Source organism: Hermetia illucens, chromosome 1 (genome assembly GCF_905115235.1).
Source record: "Hermetia illucens chromosome 1, iHerIll2.2.curated.20191125, whole genome shotgun sequence".
NCBI lineage: Eukaryota > Metazoa > Arthropoda > Insecta > Diptera > Stratiomyidae > Hermetia > Hermetia illucens.
In genome coordinates, this window is record NC_051849.1 from 7,062,226 (window position 1) to 7,088,105 (window position 25,880).

The 25,880-nt window shown below is 44.4% G+C and overlaps 1 protein-coding gene across 5 annotated transcripts in view; it reads right to left on the reverse strand.

The window, feature by feature from the left end:
• Window positions 1–2,046: 2,046 nt before the first annotated feature.
• The window catches only part of LOC119647233 (cyclic nucleotide-gated cation channel subunit A), a 142,024-nt gene continuing 118,190 nt past the window's right edge, over window positions 2,047–25,880 (reverse strand). For all 5 annotated transcript variants that reach the window (XM_038048089.1, XM_038048093.1, XM_038048092.1 and 2 more), the window contains 4 exons: window positions 19,187–19,723; window positions 9,645–10,310; window positions 9,401–9,551; window positions 2,047–2,896 (listed from right to left, as the gene is read on the reverse strand). In XM_038048089.1, coding sequence (XP_037904017.1) covers window positions 2,743–2,896; window positions 9,401–9,551; window positions 9,645–10,310; window positions 19,187–19,723 — 1,508 coding nt within the window. In that variant the 3' untranslated portion in view covers window positions 2,047–2,742. The remainder of the gene's footprint in view (window positions 2,897–9,400; window positions 9,552–9,644; window positions 10,311–19,186; window positions 19,724–25,880) is intronic.

Here is a 25,880-nt window from a genome sequence, read left to right on the forward strand (position 1 = left end):
GGGCTGGAGAGACCGGGGGTGGCTTTTAGTGGGTGTGAATCCCACACGCGCCCGCTGTAGTTCCGCCGTTTGGGCGGCGGAACTGCGGCGGACGTGTCTTTCTAAGATTTTCCACCTCCGTGTACGCACAAAAAAAAAAAATGGAGGTAAGGAAGGTTAAGATGTATAGCAGCTACGTTTCTCGAAGTCTTATTTTGACAAAGTTCGAGAACCTGTTTGCAGCCTATTTTCCGATGATCCAGAAAAAAATCCAAGGATGCAATTTATTGTTATTTTTTTCACAAACACACTGACCAACGAAAGGAATATTAAATGCGTACTGAAAAGGACTACCTGGTCTAGTTGGTGGGTCGACATTGGTTTCAATATGGTTGCCACATGCGACCTAGTGTTGCTATGATACGCATTCCGCCACAGAAACGCCAAATTCTGGTAGAATGGGGTCGGATTACCCTCAATCTGATCGAGAAGACACCAGATAAGAATTATTCAAAGAGAAAGGGAAAACCTATAAAGCAGGTAAAGGAACCTCAAGTTGGTCGATTAGCAAAGTAGAGTAGGCTCTTAAAAGGATTCTGTACGTCGACAAATATACGTAGTTGAGTTTAGTGTTAGAGTTAGTGAGTTGCGATAAGGTCAATCGAAAGGCATACAAGAAATCACGTACACTGATTCCACAACGGTTCATCGGCAGATAATATTAGGACCGATTTTAGGGAAGAGATACAGTAAATTTGCAGTAGAACATGGGGAAGGACAATGCAAGCTCAGTAGAAAAACCTAGGAAGGTTTTTAAGCTCGTGCGAAGGGTGAATTGCAGAGGAGCCGCATTATGGAGATAGCGGAAATTTATGCTGGTACCTTAATTTTGACCAGCTCCTGTATCATACTCATTGGAGAACTTCCAGAGATAGTATGGCTCAGGCGAAGATGATGCCAAGTGAAGCTGTTACGTGGTATATTTTTAGGTTGCTCAGGGTGGAGGAGAAAAGGGGAGGTCCGACAGAATGGAACAGCTTAAGTCAGAGGGATAGGAGGGGGGTTTGGGTTTCTGTGGTTATTACCGATATGTCAAACTCTATGTTGCTTCTTCATCTACGAGTATAAGGGCTTCCTGAGACGCAAAGCGACCTGTTTTTATGGAAGTTGAAGAAAGGGAACTTCGTACTTATATACTAGATGTGAAGGGTCTCTCCACGCATTTATACCCAAATCAAGCAAATCGAAATTGTTAACCCTATCCTTTCAGGAAGCTGCCAAAGACAGGTTTCTGTGGCTTTTGCAAAAATCTCTGAGATATCAGTAAGGGAACTCAAAAGCAGCTACAGCTGTCAAGTTCAGTAGAGAAGTTGTTGGGCACTAAAAATTGTGGCAAAGCGAATTCGAAAACAAGTAGGGGTTGGTTTCAGCGGAGAGAAGTGATACTATTATAGTAGAAATATGCCTGGATAACACAGGGTTTCTATAATAATCGATTTATGAACCTATTCCAAACAGTAATGCAGCGACTACCATCCATACGGTCCCTATGATAGTTGTTAGCCTGGAAGATCCAGGTTTGTTAGTACAAAAACAGACCGGAAGAATCCCAATTTTCTACCGTTAGTCGAGAGTAACGAGTTAGTAACTCCTGACCTAAAAACGAAAGACAATTGGAATAATTCCTGGGTCACTATACAAAGAAGAAATGGCAGAAAAGATAAAAAGATAGCTCGTAGAAGAAGATAACCGAAATAGGAATGACAACAGACAATTGGAGCTCCAAAGGGCGGGAAATAAGGTTAGAGAACAAAGTCATGAAACGACGAAAGACGGTGGACAATTCCAGACGACCACAAGTGCCGCAAACAATAATAAACGTATGTCCTAAATCTGACGAGAAGGCGCTGGCAAAGAGGGGATACTACCAGACCCGTAATTTGGGGGGGGACGCTGGACCATACATTTTAATGAAAACTAGGAATAGTAGGGTCGGGGGGGGGGGGGCATAATTCTCACCACCTACCTGTGTTATGGCCCTGGTTGCGCCTTACTCCGTCTTGCCCTCACCAAGCACCAGGTGATGTGATATGACTTTTTTTACTTTTGAGCTTGAATAATTAGTAATTATTTGGTAATTTTTTTAATTTAAAAGAAACCTGTAAGCGTTAGGTACCCCGTCTTGGCCAATTCACACCTTTTTTGTTCTGAATTTAAAAAACTAAATGATTCACATCCGAATTCCCTTTGGTGTTTTATGTGCGCATAAAATCTAAATACCCTTCAAGATGTAGTGGACAGAGGCGGTATTACTACAATTTTCTTAGACTTTTTAGCCAATCTGCAAAGTATCTTATCTAAAAAATTCGAATTGACTGACCCGCTTCATACTTTTCATGAGAAAATTGTCATTTACACACAATATATGTATCTTATCTTGTCAGTTTCAACCCCAAAAAATAAACGAAAAATAAAAAAAAATACGCGTGCATTTGAAATAAAGCCGGTCAATGAATTCTGTTTCTATCTGAAATGGAGATATAAAAAGGATATGCCGGTTTCATATTGATTTACTTCGGGACATACACAAAAACCCTAGCGGTCGCTATATTTTTTTCCCATCATTTTATCCGAGATGGGTATAACCAACATAAATTCTCGAGATGTTGGCATTAAGATGAAAAGATGAGAGGGGTAGTATCTGTATATCTCCATGTCGTCACCAGGATATTGCGCCATTACAATTACTATCAGAAACGATGTTCATAACGTATTCTGCTTTGTAATTCCAGATATTGATGATGTCGGTCGAGACTTTTTCCGTTTCGTTTGAAGCGAATAAAGACGTCCTGTACGGGGTGGAGGCTGAAGGAAATGCTCCTCCTCATATGCTAGCGGAGAGTGAATCGTATGAAAACTGTAAATGAAATAGATACACAAAAGCATGAGAAATGAGATACTTTAGAAAATTTAAATTGTGCAAAAGATTTTTCATCAAATTGTGTTAATCAACAAAAAAAAGTGCCAGAGTCTTTACCAGTCTTAAAACACGATACTTTACGTTGGACGAACAGAGGATGCTAATCACCTCTGGAGGACTCCTTCAAGTTATAAAACGGTGATTGTTATGGATCTGAGCCCGATTTATTTTCAAAAATAATTACTGGTGTTTTGTATTTTTGATGAAGGTCGAATTCATTTGTTCTTGTTGTTATGCTTGAGAGAGTCAGGTAAATGGCTACGATAATGGCTTTGGATCATCGAGAGGGTCCAAGTCCATCTATTCAAATTCCCCAAACCAACCCATTTCTAAACCGAAATGAATTTCATAAAATCCTTAAATGCCGGGGAGAACTGGAATTGAACATGAAAATACAACAAGAAATTTGCCTTTCCTCCAATAATTCTAAAATGCTGTCCCGATCCTGTTGGGAAATGAGCTAGGGTGGGCGAATCAGTGTTAAGTACTGGTGTCCTCATTGTGGTGATACCAGGCGCATCATCAGAGAACGAGCTGAGGAAACAGAAGACAGTAGACGTCCTGAGCAGAACAATCGGTGCCAGCCATAGCACTGCTCTGCTGAAACCAACCGCAAAGGCCTCCCGGAGCAAGGCGCCAGACGGGGGTGGTTTCCAGACACTGCCGTCAAATTGGGTGTAGCGAGTACCAGCCGTAATATTCCTAACCGAAACCATCGACTTCGGGAGACCCCTTTAAAGTGAAGATCGACAAGATTGTCAGTCACCGGACACCGGCTAAGAAGCGAAGGTCCACTGGAGTTCTGCTCAAGAACCAGCGAATATGCATGGCCTTCTGCATATTCTTAGCATGATCAAGCAATAATAAGGAGGTACTGTCGACGAGTCAGCCGAAAAGGACCTCACTAAATTGCTGAAGAATATAACAGCAAACGCCTGACAGATGAGTACAATCGATCTGAAGATGAGATTGAACAAAAACACAAGCGGAGCCGAGTGGGTAACAACTGCTGAGGTGCCAGATACTGCGAAATCCCTCAGCGACATGACCAGGAGTCACTTATGTGTAGCGCTGGCTGATGGCAATTCTGCTAGCGGCAAGATAAACTCGTCTAACCCCTGCGCTTTCAAAACCCCAGAAATCCTACAGACGACTGGGTAGTTATCAGGAGGAGGAACGCCAGGCGAAAAGTCAATATTTCCTGTTCAGTATAAACAAGGCCCTGATCCGATTGGATTGTTACCCCAACGATTATTATTATTATTCTTATCCTTGCGTCGAAGAGTCTGCACGCTTTTCTGTGCCCGGCCCTGAGTTCCGGCGTCCTAGTGATGATCAAACTGGAGCAGGCGGGGCAGAGAACGTGTATATTTCCTCCGGCTCTCATCACTCACGACCGATCAGCTCCGACAGAAGAACTGCAACATTTGACGTCCGCCATAGCAACAAAGAAGGCCAGCCTGATGATAGGCTGCGACACCAATGCAAGGCATACGTTAGGGGTAGCTCGCAAATCAACGAAAGAGATGAGCCATTTTTTCTTCCTGATTAATACAGATCTATCGATGTATAACAGTGGAATTACACCAACCTTCCATTTTCTCAGCTCGGAGGACTGTGTCGGTTGGGAGGAAGTCTTATATATCACCATACTAACAGACAATGGGATTCTTAGAGTGAAGAACTAGAGAGTGGCTGACCAGATGTCCTTCTCAGTTCATAGTTGGATAGATTTCAGTCTAAATTTTGCCGGAGAGGTCTTCAAACCTTATAGAGACCCCAGGAGGATCGAGTGGAAAAAGTTTGGTCAAGTTATCAAGAATAAACTCTCCGATGCAGTCTGAGCTCTGCAAAAAACATTCGAAACCGCCTTTGAAGTTTCTTGTCCTGCTCAATACGGCAAAAAGACCACTTCGGTGGAATGAAGATCTGCCAGCCTCAGGAAGTCTACCAGGGAGATCTTCATCATCCGCTGCAAGTATAAATATTTCATACAAGGATTACCCGGGGAAACTATCAAGACTTGGATGGACTATTTTCAAAACATTGAAAGCACCAACAAATCTGCAAGGCTCAGTAAGATTTTGTCCAAGGAACATAGGAACCCATCCTTTCTTAAAAAGTCGGAAGCTCCTGGAGGAATTTTTGTGGTGAAATCTTGGAGCCGCTGGTTCAGACCCACTTTTCTGTCAGCGAAGAGGATTGTGGTTCAGAGCCTTGCTTGGACGGTATAAAGCCACCCAAGCCGTGCGAGACTATCAAATCGGTAATTACCTAGGATAAAATCGCCTAGACTATAGATACCTTCTCCGCATATAAATATCCGGGTCCAGATGGCGCCAATAATGCTACAGAAGCAGCAGGAAAGGGTTGTATTGCCGAGACTTACCGGACCTGTATATATTCGGGATAGGTACCACAGTCTTGGAAACGCGCACAAGTTGTTTTCATACCGGAAGCGAGCGGGCGCGGCCATGAGTCCACGAAGGAACTTTTGACCGATCAGCCTCACGTTTTTCGTGTATGAAACCCTAGAGCGCGTCTTATACATCCACTCAAAAATGGAGAGGATGCCTTTCTCTTAATCATAGCATGTCTACCTCAAAGGTAAATCCACAGAAACCGCTTTTCACGAGGTAATTGGCATGGTTGAGCAGTTACTGCAGTAAAAGCGGTCTACCTTGGAATTCAACAATGTTAGTACCAACGTCATCAAAGAAGCCTTGAACAGTGTTGAGTTGGAGGAGTATCTTACTCATTGGATAATATCCATGCTAATAGCTTGGATAATCCAGTCCGATCTGGGAAGTAACCACTTAACTAGCTGAATGGACAATGATTGACACTTTTCTCCAATGTAAAGTATCTGGGTGTAATCCTGGATCCAAAACTAAATTGGAGATTTAATATAGAACTGCGGGTTAAGAAGGGCTGTATTGCCTTCTATACCTGCAAGAAACCTTTGCGAAGAAATGAGCTTTCCGGCGGAGGATAGTTCTCTGGATGTGTACAGCTGTGGTGCGCCCCATCCTAACGTACGGCTCCATTGTATGATGGCATAATCTGAGCTACAAGGGTATGATAACTATTCCGACCGACAGTCAAGCGGCCATTATGGTCTGGTACCTAGTAACGAAATCCTCCAGGCTAGTTAGGCCGAAATGTGAAGAGCAGTCTGGGAGGCACGCTCAAAGTCACCCTCCTTTCGGCTCCCTATCATAATAACATAGAGGGGAATGAGTGGGCTGGCTGACTGGCCAGCCCAGGCTCTGCTTTTGCCAGTCCAGAAAAAATGGGCGACGGGGAGGCTGACCGAAATCCAAAAAAAATTTTTAAATTTTCACGGCCCCCGGGTCGACAAAGTCGCTTAAAATGCAAAATCGTCGAATTCCTGTGGGTTGTACCTCGATCGAAAGGGGATGCGGCCCAGATTTCAGATATGCAAGAATTCGCACGCTACGATGCCGGGAACGCGAAATATTGCGGAAAATTGGGCGCTGGAAATGTTGGTCAAAATCCAGGAAATTTGAAAGTTTTCACGGCTCCCAAGTCGACAAAATCTTGGGATCTTCTTTGGGGGTGCCTTGATCGGAAAAGGAGGCGGCCCGATTTCAGAAATGTAAGAATTTTTACGCTACGATGGCGGGAACGCGAGATATCGTGGAAAACCGGCCGAAATCCAAGAAAATTGAAAATTTCTGCAACCGCGGGTCGACAAAATCACCAAAAGTGCAAAATCTTTGAATCTCCGTGGAGGACACCTTGATCGGAAGGGGAGGCGGCCAAGATTTCGGGAAAGCAAGAATTTTCACGATACGATGCCAGGATGACGAGATATCGTGAAAAACCAGCCGCTGGGAAGCTGGCCGAAATCCAAGAAAATTGAAAATTTCCTCGATCCCCGGGTCAAAAAAATGATAGAAAACGTCAAATTGTCGCATTCCGATGGGCGATGCCTTGATCGAAAGGAGACGTAACCCAGATTTCGAAAATGCAGGAATCTACACATTACGGTGCCGTGAACGCGAGGTACCGCGGAAAATCACCGCCGGGGAGGCGGGCCAATATCCGAGAAAATTTAAATTTTTGCGACCACTAGGTCGACAGACTGACCAAAAATGTAAAATCGTTGGATTCCCGCCGACGAACCTGACCGAAAGAGGATGCGGTCCAGATTTCAGAAATATAAGAATTTTCACGCTGCGGTGCCGGGAACACGAGATATCGTGCAAAGTCAGCCGCTGGAGAGGTTGGCCAAAATCCAAGAAAATTAGAAATTCACACGACTGCCACGACAGGTCACGAAAAACGCAAAATTCTCGTATTCCTGTAAACGATACCTTCATTGAAAGGGGAAGCGACCAAGATTTCGGGATTACAAGAATTTTCAAGATACGATGGCGTGAGAGCGAGGTATCGCGAAAACTAGGCGCTGGAGAGTTTGGCCGAAATTGAAAAAAATGAAAATTTCCACGAACCCAGAGCCGACAAAATCACCAAAAATGCAAAATCGTCGGATTGCCATGAGCAGTACCTTGATCGAAAGGGAAGGTGGCCCAGCTTTCAGAAATACAAAAAATTGCATGCTACGATGTCGAGAACGCCAGATATAGAAGAAAATCGGCCGCAGGCGAGGCTGGCCGAAATCCAAGAAAATTGAAAATGTTCACGTGCCCCGGGTCGACAAAATGATCGAAAATGCAAAATTGTCGGATTCCCGTGGGTGACACGTTCATCGAAAGGGCACGCGGCCCAGATTTCAGAAATGGACGCCACGATGTCGGGGACGCGAGATATTCCGGAAAATCAGCCGCCGGCCAAAATCAGAGAAAATCGAAAATTTCCGCAACCCCGGGTCGACAAAATTACCAAAACGGGAATGCGAGATATCGGGGAAAGTCGGGCGGCGGAGAGGATAGGCGAAATCCAAGAAAATTGAAAGTTTCAACAACCCCCAGGTAGACAAAGTCACCAAAAATGCAAAATGTTGGGATTTCCGTGGAGACACCGTGATTCAAAGGAGAGGCGGCTCAGATTTCAGAAATGTAAGATTTTCACGTTACTATGCCGGGGATGCGAGATATGGTGGAAAATCGGACAGGATTTCCCCTGGTTTGGGAATAAATATCACCTTTGCATCATGTCAGTTAATTGGAGCGTGTGCTAGGCCAGGGGAACTATTTCCTCTATTACTAGAGCAGGAACAATGCCATCAGAGTTGTATCTCTGGAACGAGTTAAATGCTAATATCACTCGTTACTGTGATAATACTTTGTATGCCAGGGTCTAATCTTTTGGTTGAGAACTGTATGTATCTGATTTTGGATGCTGCCTGAGGAATTCACTTCAAGCAAATGGTTTTCCATTTCTTCGTCGCTTTCTGAATACCTCGCGCTCTGTCAAAGTAGACAACCTAGCTTCTGGCTACGGTATTTGGCAAGGATCGGCTTCAGCTTTGACGTTGGCCCAAGGAAGTTAGTCTTTTAGCAAAAGCCTCTCCTAACGTTATGCGGTTTTTGAGCTACTGGGTCGAGCAGTAACCTCGCGATTCTGTTCTGTTTCGTCAAATCCGAGTTCCAATTAGGTGTTTTACCCTTCTTTGCCGTCTTGAGCGATCAGCTCTCTTCGAAAGCTTCACTTATGCTAGTTCAAATCATCTGGATTGTTTACTGGATTTGATGCATCTCCCAAGGATCGTAACTCAGGCACTCAGTTCTGTTTTGTACGTGGCCCACGTTGATTGAGAAACGGAGTGATTGGAGATGAATCCAATTATGAAATCAGTGCGCCTGTGATTCAAGAGTGTGATATCATTTGATACTTTCCACTCTCCGGCAAGAACCGCAATGTCAAGGAATGCCACCGTGATGTCAATGACGTCTCACTTGACCAGGTTGGGGAAATTTGAGGATCTGCAGTTCAGTTCCCACCGTAGTCTCGAGCCTTTCGCGTTGATGTTGAAGCTTTCCTAGCATATATGATGAGCGTTAACATCACATCACATCACATTTTTGTTTTGTAAGAGAGTCTTTGGAACTATGGACTAAGGGTTCCTAACATAGTTTTACCAAACATCATTCATTTCAAAGCTAATATAATAACGAAATCACACGAGTTGTGCATAGCATAGCAAGCTTCTCGGTGATGCTTTATTATATTTTATTTCAGAAAATGTGATAATTTGCAAACAAGAAAACACCACGTGCTTTTAACGCCTCCACACGGTGCAACAATATACTAAAGGCTACAAAAACAAATTGCGTTTTTGGTGCAATATTACCGCATTTGAGAAAAAAGTCCAACCTTCAAGATTTATTTATCTTTTGTGGAGTTCTCCCCGAATGACCTATAATTGTGTCATGAATCATATATGAAACGTTATATTAATCTCAGCAATTTTTCCGATTAAACCGACTAAATAGGAAGAGCAAGGATACTTACTTTAATTCTAATTTTGCAATCCTTTGTTTGAGTTTCGCCTGGCTTGCTGAATATTCTGCTAAGAGTCTTGCTAGTCTTAAGTTTAGGTTTTCGACGGCATGTTCTAGTTTTTCAACTCCAGTTTCCAGAGTGTCCTGAACTCGTTGGGCATCTACGTGGAAATAAAGGAAAATGCATTTAGGAAGTTGGAATTAGATGAAAAACGCGAAATTTATATTCAAATGAAAAACAATTTATAACGTACTTGCGAAAACCTCCTCATCCAAGAGGCCATCTTTTCTCAGTAGCTGACATCCTCGTTCGGTTAATGTGGCTCTGGCTTCCGGATAATCTGCTAAGGCTTCCCATAAATCACGTTTTGCAAGACAGAATAAGTCCGAATATCCCAAAGACCGTACGTTTGCCGTTCGACGATTTCCCGTTCGATTTCCAGCAATCTCCAGGACGGATACTTCGCCGAAAACCGATCCGGCCCCAAGTGTCGCCAACACAGTAACACCATCGTCTGCCACCACCGACAGTCGTCCTCGCTTCACTATATACATTTCCTTGCCGACATCACCTTTCCGGCATATGTAATCCCCAGGGCTGAAAACCTGGAGCTTAAGCTTCAACACCAACGCCTCCAGCAATCCTGGCTCGCAGTCTTGGAATATTCGGACTTGCTTTAAGGTTTCCATGTGGACGCGGATAGCAATTTCCGCTTTGAGTTTATCCGGGAGTGCTGCAAGGACTCGCTCCTCATCCAGGGCGCCACTTTGCGACCATGTATATGCAAACCATCGAATGACACGTGCCTCGAGCTCGTGGCCCACTTTACGGAATGCCATGTACTGTTTAACCCCGTCCATGCGGTTCTGGAATTCGACACGGGCAACGTTCATGTTTGAGATCATTGAACCAATGTTTCCTAGATAAATCAGGATGAGAAGAAAAAAAGTAATTTTGAGTGATTGATTGTACGCGGAATAGGAAATTGCGGTTGTTAGGCGTCGTTTCACTTTCCGTAATTCATTACAATTTCTCAATCCATTTTATAGATAAAAGCTGGGGAATGTTCGCCTCAATTCGCGATAATCGTTATTAAACTGAATATTAACTTATTGGAAGTTCGATGAACTTTAAATTGCAATATTTTGATTTAGTTTCCGTTGAACATTAGAAAGAAGATATCAAGGGGATAGGGATAATAAATTAGGTTAAATATGTTACTGTTCTGTTCAAGATACTTCTTCGTGTAGAAAAAAATCTGAAAATACCTGAATCTGAATATTTAAAAGTTTAGTTGAAGGGTTTTTAGCTATTATTAGCTAAAATTTAGTTAATACAACTTTATTTTACACATTATAGCTAACACTATTATTATAAAAACGTATTGGGATCGATTTTTGTTAATTCGAGTTAATTTTTGTAAATAATTAAAATTACAACTTCTATACATAAGATACATAATACTTTTTCCGTAATCTCCTTCTCTCTATGACGACTGACGGAAGATTCGCCATTTTTTTTCTTGTCATTCCGCAGCCTACTAATGGCACTCTTCCACCGCCTGCTCTCCACTCCTGTGGCGAGTTCTAAAAATGTGTGGAGAGCGCCGGTGGCGTCATCTGACTGCTCACATTCTCAACATTCGAAATAAATTTCGAATGCCGCGAATCCTGCCGCGCCACAGGTTCAATTCATTCTTATTAATGTAAGTTAAAATTAACACGAAATTTGGTGGAAAAGTAGGAACTGTGCATGCAGTTAGTAACATGATTCTACGTTGAATTTAAGGGAGGTGTAAAATGTTATTTCACCAAATATAGTCGTGTGGGGTAACAAATAAATGGTCTTGGTGAGTACTTTCCAAAGTTGGTTTAATTTTTGGCATTTCTGAAGGTTTAGGTAGGGACTGGAAAGTGATAATTGCTTTCACAGACCTATTCTCAGATATTACTCAATCATAAAATCTGAAAAAAAATATGAAGGCTATAACTATATGGTCTCTAGGCTAGAAAATACCCTCCATATCGGTATTTGAATTTGATAGAAGTATATTACTGTATTTATTGTTACTCCGTTAAGTTTATCCTAGAGTCATCAATAGGGGGCCAAGTAGTGCACTGCAGGATAGACTGACGCGGAATATAGCTCCCTTAGGCCAACCTATCTCTCTTTGAGGGTGAGCTGTCTCTCCTCTAGGGAGATGTGTGACTTTCTTCTACCACGACTGTTAGTGAGAGGTGATAGCCTCACCCTGTACGAGGTGATCCTACTAGTATTAACAAAACGCTACGGATCTAGACTCAGGAGTCGAAAAACACCTCTTCCAAGACAGGGTGTCATGCAAACTGTGCTTATTGGATAGTTTACAGTCGGGTGGTAACTGAAGCCTCACTGATACATGGTCGCCTCAGTGAGCAAGTTTGACCTTACCGTGCTAGGGGCGCTATAGCATGGCGGACCTCTTAACCCCCATACTTGTGGGAATCAAATGAGTACCCGCATTAAAACCAAAAACAACTACAACCAAACAAGTGGGGCCCCGTACCACATACAAACTGGTTAACAAGGCGGAGGCACATCCCCAAAATACTGAGAGCTAGGCGATTTTAGCCAAGAAGGTGAGAGTTGGGACGTCAAGCAGTGGATTCAAGGTCAACATTGATACACTGCAAGACAACAACCAATAAAGACCACTGCTCAAAAAGCGGGGACAAGCAAAAGTACATCTGAGATAAATATATCAGATGTCAGGAATGAGACAGGGCTCAGTGGCGCAGATGCTAAACGGCGATCAAGGACATTTGGCTTGTCATACTGCCAAAAATGTTTCCCGGGCAAATACTCGCCCGTGAGGAGCAGGAAACTATCGAAGACCTTGTCATCAGGAAAATGTGCAAGGGATGGACTGCGAAATTTGTGTTCAGCGGGATATGTTTTCGACCAGGCCTGGTGGGCTACGCGATGGAAGAGACTGCAGAGTATCTTAGGACCAAAGTTCCTAAGTCGCCAGGGTGGGAAGGACCAGAACTGTTAACATGTGCTGGGGATAATATACCAGGAGCACACATGGAGATAATTTTCTCTCGAAAGCCGCAACAATAAATACAGAAGATCTCATGGACCTCCTAATCGCTCAGAATGAGGAACTCCATACGTGATTATGGAGAGTCTTCACAAGCAAGGTGAAGGGCAAGGGTAGACTCCTCAAATCAAACGTCGTAATTGTCATATCAACTATCGATTTGGCAACATACCTGTGCACGTGCACAGCGAAAAGTCAATGAAAACTCCTCGGACGAGGCACCGGGTGAAAAGCATATCGAGGTCCCCGAAGAACTCTCGAAAGCCATAGAGGCGGAAAGGACTGGATCCGAAATAAAAAGAATAATAGGAAATCACAGGAGAACGGATTGGGTATCTTATGCAATACAGCTGAGCACCTTCAAGGAAGCGGTGACAGCAGGAGCGGATTGAAACTAGAATCAGTGGTGGAAAACCTCAACACAGTCATCATTGATGCATATGAGACCAGCTGTCCGATTAGGACAGTCAAGTCATCATGGGATGTACCCTGGTGAAACAGGAACCCGGTCAGAATAGGGAGAGAGGTATGGAAACTCTTCAAACGGGCAAAACAAACCGGGGAGTTGTCGAAGTACTAAAATGCAACGACTGCGTATAGCAACACGATCGGTGAAGCAAAACGGAACAGCTTCAGAGAATTCTGTGAAGGGATCAAGCAAATAATACAAGTAACCAAGCTTCACAAGAATGTAGCCAAAGACGGGGCAATACCCTCTGCCTGTTTGAAGAAGGGGGGGGGGGCATTTACCGCAAATGAAGAGGACAGAGCACGCCTTCTTCTCAGAACTCATTTCCTGAGGTCTACCCCAAGGCAGCAGGCGACAACATTCTGCCAGACACACGAACAACGAATAAAAGCGGAAGAAGGGAGAACTGGGAACTATGCTCGGAAGCTAGGGTAAGGTGGGCAGTGGGAGTTTTTAAACCACTAAAATCACCCACAGTAGGTGACATTTTCCAAGCAATAATCCAAAGAGGCCTAGAAATCATGGAGCATCGCTAGACCAAAAATTACTCTGGAAGACGCATGTCGAAAATACTTGCCGGAAAGCTAAGAGGGATGTGATGACTTGTAGGTCCATAGCAGGAGAAAAAAGATACTACTTTGGATATACACTGCAATAGTAAGGCGAATGATTACCTATGGGGCGCTATCTGGGCAGAGAGAACTGAACTCAGCATACAAGCCAGGGAGTTACAAATTACAAAGACTGACTTGCGGGTTTATCATTGGGGTAATGAGGACATGCGCAACGGCATCCCTGGAGGTCTTTCTGGGATTAACCCCTCTCCATCTGTACATACAAGGAGGGCAATATTCAGGATGGCCGGGAGTATCAGTCAGGCGGTGAACTACCTAAATCGAGATTTATATTCTTTCTAGGCGGTAGCCTGAATTACTGATACCCAGAGGAGGGAGGGGAGATTGAAACATGTTGGAGGAATAAAGCAAACTGGGAAATTATGGCTGTGGCATACGGCTTAACTAGCAACTGTTTACTTGGTACAATGACGGATCACTCACAGCAAAGGGACCATGTGACGGTGTCATTGGTCCAAGGAAAATGTACTTGGAGCCAATGGGTAGGTACCCTAGCATATTCCAGTCGGAAATACACGCCATAGACAGATGTGCCTCCTTTAATCTGCAAACTACAGGAGGCAGAACATTGCTATTCTCACCGAAAGTCAAGCAGCGATCAAGGCACTTAGATCCAACCAGGTGAACTCTAAACAGGTATGGCAATGTCTTGAGACACTGAATACGCTCGGCTCGTCCAACAAGGTCTGGATACTCTGGATGGCAGGCCATGTCGGGTTGGAAGGTAATGAGGCAGCGGACGAACTATCTAAGAAGGGAGCAGGGACGCCTTTGAACGGGTCAGAACCCTTCTGTGGAATCGGAAAGGGATTTATGGCTACTATATTTATGGAACTATATTGGGCGGGCCTACCAGGAATGGAGCAATCCAGGGTACTTATTGGGGGATAAGAACCCAAGCGCACAAAGGATTGTTTAAACCTCACCAAAAATAATCCCTGAATCTTAGTGGGAATTCTCACTGGTCACTCTCGGCTAAACTATCACCTAGGGATACAGTCTTGCATACTTCAAGGCAAGGCTGAAAAAGCTCCAAGGACTTTGGAGTAAATGTGAGAGCAGTCAGCCAGTAGTATGCTAGAAAATAAAGAGCGAGAATGAGGTACGAACAAAGTACTTGGAGGAATTTGAAGCACTGGAGAAAATCGTGCAGAACTTCGTCATCCTTTTAGGAGAAGATTGAATATAATTTCAAACAATTGAAGCAGGAAACTTTATCGGCGCCACGAGGTGGAAGCCATCAAGTTGGAACGAATCAAAATTTCGGGATTCGATGGCAAATATTCGTCATGGTGCGCACGACCTACATAGATTTCGACCTATATAGATTTCGATCGAAAGTATTTTACCCAATCGGATGGTTACAACCAGCAATCGTAATTGGGAAAATTACCGTGCAAGTGTACCACAAAGACAAGGAGACCATCAAAGGCTAAGTAACAGGGCGTAGTCAATTGCATCGAATTATTCAAAATCGAAATCATTACCCGGAATAGGATTGTGCGCAGCCGTATTGTGGACAAATCATGAACCAATTGGTTGAAGCACATCGATGGGAAGCTGATGTCACATCTTTACAAGACAATTAGAAAACAGTTTTCAAATATTGAAGAGTTTTATACACTCCTAGCACAGATCGAAGCGTACATGAATTTTAGACCATTAACCGAGATAAGCAACGACCCTTCAGATAACACTGCGTTAACACCAGGACATTTTCTGACTGGAGGGAATTTGTTTGAAATCAAAAACCATTCAGAGGAGACGAATCTGACTTTGTTAAAACGATGGAAATTGGTCAAAGGTCAAGGCAGTCTAAGGGTAGTATAGATTGGTATCCACGATGGAACATAAAACCTGGCAAACGCTTGCTGAACCAACACCAATAGCTCTATCAACAACCCCTATCTCCACCCCCAAGCGGTGACCGCAGGGAGCTCTTTCTTAACGAAAATCTGTAGGCGGAGAAGGATGAAGACGAATCTCCCGCGCCCAATACAGGACAAACTGTACCAACTGGTCCTCCAGGTTGGAGGTTGGATAAGGCTGATAACCTTACACGGAAAACAATTTGTTACGAAGCCACAAAAGGAGCTTAGGATTGGATTGACAGCACAATAGCGACCTCCCACCCATCTTGCTGATCAAACGACAGATATACTGAGTAATGCGCCTGAACATTGGGCCCCCACCAAAAATGTTCTTTTCTCGGGTGCAGCACAGACCGCTGGCCACGTCCCGAAGGGGCATCATAAGATCTGAATAACTGTGGAGTCGTGGAAACGGATCGATGAACAGAAGGGGTTGAAGGATCTAGGAGCGAGTATGACGCGCTTGAACTCCGATATCGAACGAAATCCCGAGAAGTTCAGCGTCGTGAACGCCGTGACGGTGCTTATTCTAAATAAAAATGGTTTTGAAAACTGAAAAAAGCCGTGACAAGAGAGAACTGGCTATTACGCTAGTTAGAGAAGCGGAAGTTTCCGCAGATCGCAATGATTTCAGAACTGTACACCGCATCATGAAAGAGCTTGCATGTGGCCGTAAATCTTTCGATGGTCCTGTGACAGGCGTCAACTTCTAATCTACGATGATGAATGGCTCTTAACCGTATTGCATCCGGTGAGGTCCCTTCTCTTGTGGATGAAATGGCTAGTCATCGTACCATGCGGTTGGTTAAGGGTGAACTATGGAGAAGATAGCAGAGAGTGTCCAGCCTTCCTTATTTTGAGGCAAAGTTCCAATGAGTAGAGGAACTGTAGACGGCATGTCAGGGGCAACATCCGCTAATGCTTGACGAGACTGCCACCAAATCTGAGCGACGCGACTCGTTCCTCCACGAGTTCAAAAGGCATGAAGAATACTATTTGGATCTTCTATCAGCATTCAAAGACGCCATCAGGCGATATCAAAGCATCATGAACAACGAAGAAAGCTGCAGTGGAGCGGTGGGATTAGGACCAACGGGATTTAGTTTGAGCTACTGGTAATCCCGAGATTCGACGGGAGCTATACCCAGTGAAGTATGTTCATTGACGTCTTCACCTCGATGGTGGAAAAAAACGAATCATAGTCTGCAGTCGGAAAAATACAGTATTTGAAGACTAATTTGGCTGGAGAGGACAACTAGGAGACAGTAAAGGAGTTCCTCCGAAAAAGATTCGACAACAATGAAGCTATCATGTGGAACTATCAACTCAAATTCTACAAATTGCCTACTGCAAGGGAAGAACATGATTCCACCATAAGGCAGTATATGGACGTGACAGCTGCATTTTTAGGAAATTGCTACTCATATTGGAATAAGTACTGAACATTGGGACATACTGATCATATATGCCATTATTCAGAAATTGGATCGGTAATCTTACTAACTACGGGAATCATCCATTAGGGCAGGTTCAGACATACCTAGCTTGAACAACCTAATGGAAGTCTTGACAAGAAAGTGGATACACCATTCAAGACACTGCGGTATGCATCTTCTGCGAAAAGCCACATTACGTAAATCGATGCGATCCATTCAAGGCATCGAACATGGAACAGCAGAGAGCCTCAGTCGAGAAGCATTAGTGGTGTTTCAATTGCCTAAAAAAAGGGACTCGTGGTCAGCGAATGTCCATCTATTTCGACAACTCTTACCTGCAGTAATATATAAAAAGCTCATTAGCCAGGCCAATAAGCTATCGACCATTACCAGGCATTACCCTTTGTGCCAACCACCAATTCGTTAATAGTTGGGGGAAATGTTGGTTCACGACCGGTGCTGTTGGGCACGGCTCAAGTGACTCTCCCGAAGAAGTTATCGGGTGATGATTTAGCAGATCCATGCTGTGACACACCTGGACGTATCGATATCCTGCTAGGAGCAGAGATCTATAGCTCGGTGCTACTCCGTGGATTCATTAAGGGATTTCGATGCCCACTCAACACGAAATTTGATTGGGTGCCTCTTGGGCCACTATAAATTGTCTAGCAAGGATTTTATTTCTTATTGCCGCCGATGAATAGACAGACCGAATAATACAACGATTCTGGGAACTCACGGAATCACCAAGCAGTCCTCTTTTAACACTAGAAGAGACGACAGCAGAAGAAAGATACGAAAATACCACGAAGCGGGATGGATCTGGGAGATACGTCGTCCGAGTTCTATTCAAAGAAGACGCAGACCCTGCAGAAGACTTACGCAATTCACAACAAAAGTCATACCTTTGGTATTCTCAGTTCGAAATATCGCAGACTTAGAGAAAATGTACAGACAAATATTCCTGGTCCCACAAGATCAGGATCACCATCGCATTCTGTGGCGAAACGATCCTTCGAAGCCGATCAAACACTATAGACTAACGACAGTTACGTACTTATCTGCCAGTGCTCGATTTTTGGCAATATGGTCTATGCATCAACTTGCAGATGAGGAAAATTTGTATTTTCCTCACGAGCATTATGTGGACGATATATTAACCGGAGGAGATACTACCAATGAAATTCTGCCAGAGTGCTTCTATCTGGTCACGTTGGGTACCGCAAGTATCTACACAGGTTTGGGCATGACGTCTCGCCAGCATGCCCAACCTCCCCAGGCGAGGAAGAAGGCGCAGAGCATGCGATATTCTATTGCAGTCGCTTCGCGGTGTGAAGGACCAACATTCCTAGCGTGCATCTTTTGATGGAGTGCTTGCTTCAGTCGGATGACAGATGTCAGGAATTAGTGTCATTCGTAACTCATGTGCAAAAAGGACTCCGTACAGCGGAAAGGAAAAGGCGAGCGAATAGCCACATAGGAATGACAGAATATTCGCTAACAGGCCCCGTGAAGTAATTTCTAATGACAGTTCCGCGGGGTGAGCGGTTGAAGTTGTCTTTGGAAGATTCCATATCCTCGCTTGGCCAAAAAAGGCTATGCAAACCTAAAGCTTCGGGTCTGTAAGGTAAATCTACCTAAAAAGGCCTTCTAGTCCGCGGTAACACATTCCCTGATTTCTGTCGAGCGAGGAGACCGAGGAGATCTTTCCCACACGATACGGGAATGGTAGCAGCTTCTGTTGGTAGACAACGCCTGTAGAACTATAGGCAAGCCATGTCTTCTTATTTTTAAGGAACTATGGGGGAGTGCCGAAGTGGGCGATGGCTGTTTTTAATAGCCCCGGAGTTTTCCAGATCGGTAGCCTGGTATCCATAAAATGATCTCACTGTTGAAGCTATAAAGTTGGTTACTGGTTTGAATGTGCATTTATAGATATTTTCGGCTAAGTGGACCCAAATTGGGAAATCCCTACTTTTCCTCGGGAGCTCAAGGACTATATCTTTACTGCGGATATCAATCTAAAATAAGATTATGAAACAACTTGAGAATATCGAGTTGTAGTCAAGTGGAGACAGAAACTCGTGGAGAGGAAAAAAATTAAAATTATTAAAGATAATAATGGACATTCCAGAATGTCCTTGAGAATATATGACGCATCAATATAAATTTATTTCAAAATCGAGATTATTTCGTTGAGCAATTCACAAATCAAATTAGAAAGATATCCAATTGGGAGACGAATTACAGAAAGGACGACGAATTTAGTGATATTTATTTCCACAATAAAAAGTTATCTTACCTACGATAGTGGCGAATATCAACACTCCAGCAAGAAAGTCAGCTACAACGAATAAATACTCGGCATCATTCTCTGGGGTAGGTGTCTCCCCGATTGTGGTAAGTGTTAGCGTTGACCAATAAAAACTGTAGATATACTGACGCGACAATGTCGCATTTCTGGCCCCATTTAAATTGTAAACCCAATTATCAGATCCAAAACCAAGGGCGTAGCTTATCGCGAAATACATACAAGCATTCCAGTGAATAAGTACCAAAATGGCTAGAACCACTTTGCAAATACGAAAGGCATTCGGGTAGCCTGTTGCGGTTTCGGTTCTATCGAACCATTCCCACATCCTTGGAAGACGAAGCAAGCGATTTAAACGGACAATTACCGGGCATGGTACGGTTATATTGCAGGAACTCGGCTGCCACCAGATGTACGCTAGGTCGGTGGGAAACATCGATAAGACGTCTAACCGCCATCCTTTTGTTGAGAAGTAATGCTTCCGGAGTTTATAGGCGTCGCGCACTAATAATCCTTGTTCTAAATAACCTGGAGATGAGAAAAAGGAAAAGAAAACATTTGAATATAATTTTATGAGTTTTCCAGTAGGAATAATATAATTTACAATGTACCAGGCTTTTGGAATTAAATCGCTTCTGACGATTCAATAGATAGACACCATCATCGAGGTCTTAGGATGGAAACCCCGCGACGGAGTCAAAATTATAAGAGCCACTTCGAAATTGCATAATCAGTTCAGCCCCTGAACTTGAAGAACTAGGAAGCAATGAAAATCGGGCTGGAGATACTATTTATCTCCATCTCAAGGCTCTCAGTTATACTGGTCCTCGCACCCTCCCTATTTGCATTAATTAGGGTTAACGGCTTGTATATCTAGAGAGCGTCCTTTCTGCCATCGCAATACCAAATAGTGATGAACCTTTCCCAAAAAATGAATGTATCGTTAAATTTTCCACTATCGATGTAGACTCCTATTTGCAGCTTTCCTCCATCTTTGTTCCTTCAGCAACTCCTCCTGCATTTGAATGATTGCGGAGCCAACCGCAAGCCACTTCTCCTCGGACTCCAGCATCTCAGTAACCAAGCTCTCCGGGGTCCCGCTCCTGCCCAGCACCTGGTCTAAGCTCCTTCTCTCCATCGCAAATCGTGGGCAGTAAAACATCACATGCTCTGGATCCTCCGATATGCCATCGCATCTGGGACAGTTCGGAGAATCATCCAACCCAAAGCGGTGCAGATACTGCCTGTAGTAACCAGCGTGTCCCGTGAGGAACTGGGTAAGGTGGTAGTTGGTCTCCCCATGTTTTCGCTCAAGCCACACCCTAATGTTGGGAATGAGCCTGTGCGTCCACCGACCTTTCGTAGACTCGTCCCATCTGCGTTGCCAGAGATCAAGCGACTCTGACCTTGCCGCATTTCTACGCTGTCTTGCATTGTACAAGACACTCATTTCTTTGGCCAGAATGTCAACCGGGATCATGCCTGCCACCACCAATACAGCCTCATCTGATGTGGTTCTAAAAGCACTACAAACCCTCAAAGCCATCCGCCGGCAAACCGAGTTCACCTGCTTCCGTCTCTGAGAGTTTCCAAGCGCCTCTACCCACACAGGCGATGAGTAGAGCAGGATGGAGCGCACCACTCCGGCTAGCACCAACCTCCGGTAATGTTTCGGTCCACCAATATTTGCCAACATTTTTGCAAGTGCCGTGGTGGCACTGGCTGCCTTTTGGCATGCATACTCTAGGTGTTCCCTAAAACTCAATTTGGTGTCAATTATTACCCCCAGGTATTCAATAGCCGGCTTTGATACGACCGTATGTCCACCGGCCTCCACTTTTACAGTGTTATTTTTCCTGCGTTTCGTTATTAAGACCGCTTCCGTTTTCGCGTTCGCCAAGGTCAGCTCGGCCTTTTCTAGCCAGGACTTTACCGCTTTCACTGTTTCCGTTGCGTAAACCTCCATATCTTCTGGGTGTTTTGCTGCAACAACCGCAGCTAGGTCATCAGCAAAGCCGACAATCGTAGTCCCCTCTGGGACGGGAAGAGCAAGCACCCCATTATACATGATATTCCAAAACAGGGGACCAAGTACCGATCCCTGTGGTACCCCGGCTGTGACAATGTACTCTTTGGGGCCCTCATCCGTCCCGTACCTGAGAGTCTTTTCTGAGAGGTAGTTTTCCACCAAATTCGCTAAGTATCCGGGGACACCTATGTCAGCCAACGCCCCTTTAATTCTATTCCAGTTGGCCGAGTTGAATGCGTTTTTGGCATCCAACATCACCACGGCACAGCAGCCGCCAGAAATCAGTGCACCTTTTGCCAGGTTTGCCACCATGCCAATTGCGTCCACCGTAGAGTGAGCGCATCAGAAACCAAACTGGCGTTCCGACAAACCATTGCTGGCTTCGACGATGGGCAGGAGTCTGTTGTAGATGACTCTCTCCATCATCTTCCCCATTGTATCCAACAAGCAGATAGGACGATACGACGCTGGGTTTCCAGGTGGCTTGCCAGGCTTCGAAAGCAACACCAACTTTTGCTTTTTCCACTGGGCAGGGAATATTCCTTCTTTTAGGCACGCCTCGAAGGTGTTGGCGAAAAGGTCGGGCCTAGTCTTCACAGCCAGTTTCAAAGCTCGGTTGGGGATGCCATTCAAACCTGGGGCCTTGTTGTCACCGAACCTACCACATATTTCCCGCAGTTCCTCCACAGTTACAGGCGGTATTATGCCGTCATTTAGCTGGACAAAAATTTGCCTTCCCCTATTTTCGTAGTGAGGGAACAGAGTGGAAACAATCTGTTTCAAGAGGCGCGGACAGGTCACCTGGGGTGATTTCCGCAGCCTTTTCATCACCACTCTGTAAGCCTCGCCCCAAGGGTTTATGTCGGCATGGTCGCACAGCTGTTTGAAGCAGTTCTTTTTGCTCCTCCGAATGGCTTCCTTTAGGCGGCCACGCAATTGCTTGTGTGCCTCCTCTCGACCGTCGCCACCGGGTTTTCCCCTGAGCCTCTGGCAAAGCCTCCTTTCCCGAAAACATGCGGCTCGCAAACTTGCGATTTCGTTGTTCCACCAGTAGTTGGGTTGTCTACTGGGGAGCAATCGCCTTCTGGGCATAGTAGCATCGCATGCTTCTGTCACCCATCGAGTGATCTGGCTTTCTCTCCAGCCGTACCATTCAGGGATATGTCGGATTTGAGCACCGCGGAAAACGTGTCCCCCTTGAAAGCTTTCACTGTCCAGCCAAGCATACCACCCGGCATTCTGCGAAAACTCTTTTTCGAGCTCGATCCGCCCTTGATCTCTATGCAGATTGCCTGGTGGTCGCTGTGAGTATAGTCCTCAGTGACATGCCAAGCGATTCTACTGGCTAAAGTGGCACTCACGTATGTCAAGTCCACTATAGACCCCAGGCCCCTTTGCTTCCCTTCCCCGGAAAGTGTACGAAGACCCAACATTCGCCAGTACCACGTCCAGCTCCAGCAAGTTGAACAAACCTTTGGGTGAAGTTCCGTCCTGCAGGCGGATATACCTTTTTAATAAGACCAGCAGTTGATCACTTGGTACACTGACGGATCCCTCACAGCAGAAAGAGCGGGCGCCGGTGTCATTAGTCCAAGGGAAATGTAAAAAAAAATTAACTGGTGAGCACACTAGAATATTCCAGGCGGAAATTCACGCAATATACAGATGTGAGTAATTCAACCTCTGATCTCTGATCAATAGCCAAGCAGCGATCAATGCACTTAGATCGAATCGGGTGAACTCTAAGCTGGTATAGGGATGCCTTGAGAGACTGAATACGCTTGGCTCGCAAAATAAGGTCTGGATACTCTGGGCCATGTTGAGTTAGACGGTAATGGGGCGGTGGATGATCTGGCCAGAAAGGAAGCAGATACGCCCCTACAAGGGTCAGAATCCCTCTGTGGGATCGGGAACGGATTCATATACCTATGACATGAAAAAATGAAAAGGAACGACTAAGGAAACTATACAGGATGAGCCTACCAGAAACGTAGTACTCCAGGGTAATTTTGCGAGGGCACGAACCCAAACGCATAAAAACTCACCAAGAAGAACCTTCGGATTGTTGTGAGAATACTCATTGGTCACTGTCGACTAAATTATCACCTAAAGATATCTGCTGACACTGCCTTCAGGTTCTGTGCGGAGTGTGTTGAAACTTCCATACATATTCTGGGAGAGTGTCCAGCATGTGTGTCCTCAATTGGTTTTGTGAATAGGCCAAGATTACGCAAATGAAGCAGTTTATGACATCCTGGCTGGAGAACGTTGGTCTACCGCTCACAGAACATGAGGCGGGTATAGCACTTATTACTCTAAAGATTAAAGTTGTAACTTAAACTGTAAATTTAAACAGCAATTGGCCGCTTAAACCGGAGGATAATATGCGGATATAGTACGTTTATATGAAACGTAACTTGAGTTGCAAACGAAGTCGTAATAAACGGATTCTCGTGTATTTATATGCAAAATGTCCATTTGTACATAATAACAATGTTCGAATATTAACCAGTCAAAAGGAAATATTGACCTTGCACTTAAGCTTGATCAGGTCATATACTATGAAATGCAGGCCTAACGTTTGTTTTTGGTTGAGGCGATAGAAAATGCATTTTGCATGGGGAATTAGCGTGACTGGGACCAGTTGATCAATAGACCGCGAAACAGCTGAACCGGGGAGATCGTTTTTGGTTTTCAGCGAAGTAGATGGGTATTTTGAAGCTGGGTTTTAAGTGACGGAGGGAATTAGGAAGTTAAGTAGTGATTAAATAGAAAAATAATAAGACTGGAGGGGAAACTTTCAGAGTTGGTAGTGTGTACATTTTTACCTTAGACGGAGAGATTAGTGGCGAGTGCTTCTGCGTCGTAATGCTTGTGATATAACACTGCGAAAACAACCTATAGTTTAGCTTTGCCTTCATAAATAGAGGAAGCGAGTAAAAGTAAAATTCCAATATATAAGGGGGTCGCCCTTTCGAAAAAGGCATGCGGAAGGCGATGAGTTAGAGGGAGATGTCCGGACAGATAGCCAGTTGTCATAGAAATGTCTCCGAAAGTGAAAATTGAGGGTGCTCTATTTTTCTTCGTGAATGGTATTATTCCTCCGACAACGGCGACATTGTGATCGTTATACCAAGAACACTAGACGTGACGTTCGGAGTAGCACTGGATCGGAGTGATCCAATGGACGACGTAATGTCGTCAATCGCTGTCAGGTTCTCCACAAGTCGGACCTTTGGGGGCGACCAACATTCTCGTGAAATCGAAAACTGTTGGGGAGATCGATGTCCAGTCATCCACAGCTGGCGTTCACTGCAGGGGAAACATTGAACGAGGATGTGATCCTTGGTGGATCCTCCTTTGCGATCGTACCACTCGGGTCAGGAGTTTTACGGCTCCACACGAGTGCTCGAGTTCTTTTTTTTACATTTTTTGCAGGTTTAGCTAGCGTCCGGTGTGGACCCTGAGAGCACCATGACGATTCACCATATCGCCTAAATTGCCCGAACATTGTAGGGAGCACAGAACGAGTTTGCAGTTCAAAGCGTCGCACTATAAGCAATAACCGGGAAGCACCTAACACTCAACAGCATCAAAGATATGTTGAAATCAAGGCAGATATAGGCTGAAATCAAAAAGGTGATGGCTATCCATATGAAGGTAGGCAGGGAGAAGTCAGCTGGGGAAAGGAGTGAGAGAAGGATGCGAACGTGAGCACGAGTACAGGATAAATTTTGGTTCAGCCTTGTAAAGTAATATCATATGGGAGCCCCGCGAAGCGAGCGGAAACAGAAGTGGTTTTAGTGGTTTTGGGAGTAAGAGTTCCACATAACGGTATGATAAGAGTCAGTGGTAGTTTCTGAAGTTCTCCAGCTTCCATTAAAAACACAGACAGACTGACAGACAGAGAATTGAACATAATAATAATTATGTAATTCTCATTTAAAAAAGAGATGCGCAGATGCAAACTTCCCACATGCGATTAGAACAATCGTTGCAATTCAGATAACCCGAGGTTGCCTTTAGTATCCACAATATCTTTGCTTTAGAATCAAAAATTGCATTTTGTGCGAATATGCTGCTCTACTTCATCCAAGTTAAGTAAAGTTTTGAGAGCAGTACAGCAGGCACAAAGTCACTAATGAACGCGTCAGAAATGCGAACCCTGGGAAGAGGCCAGTGAAAAACTCGGTGGGACCAGGCCAAAAATGAAGCTTGCCAAATTTTTGGAAATCAATAGAATTAATTAATGTTTCAAAGCCACTTGGCAAACGACCACCAGGCTTTCAAAACAATAGAAGTAAGTTTGGGTGTCGAGTTACAGAGAAAATTAATGAAATGATTCTGTAAAGAAGGAAAAGAGTCTAAATCAAATGATTTAGCATGAGCAGGCCTGTCTATAAAATCTCCCTCTAAATAAATTGTCTTTTTCAACTGTGCAGGATTTAAAAACACTAAAAATCATAATCTACCTCTTTAGTTCTGGCCCACGCGACAGCCATCAAGCTATTACTTGGCGAGATAGGTCTGCCAGTAGGTTCTCATGCTTTCAGTTCATTCAGCTTTCCTCCTCCCTGCCTCCTTGCAAGCCAGTTTTCCTCTGATTTTAGTATCCAAATATACTTATTCAAAAGACGTTACTCTTCGGTGACCAAG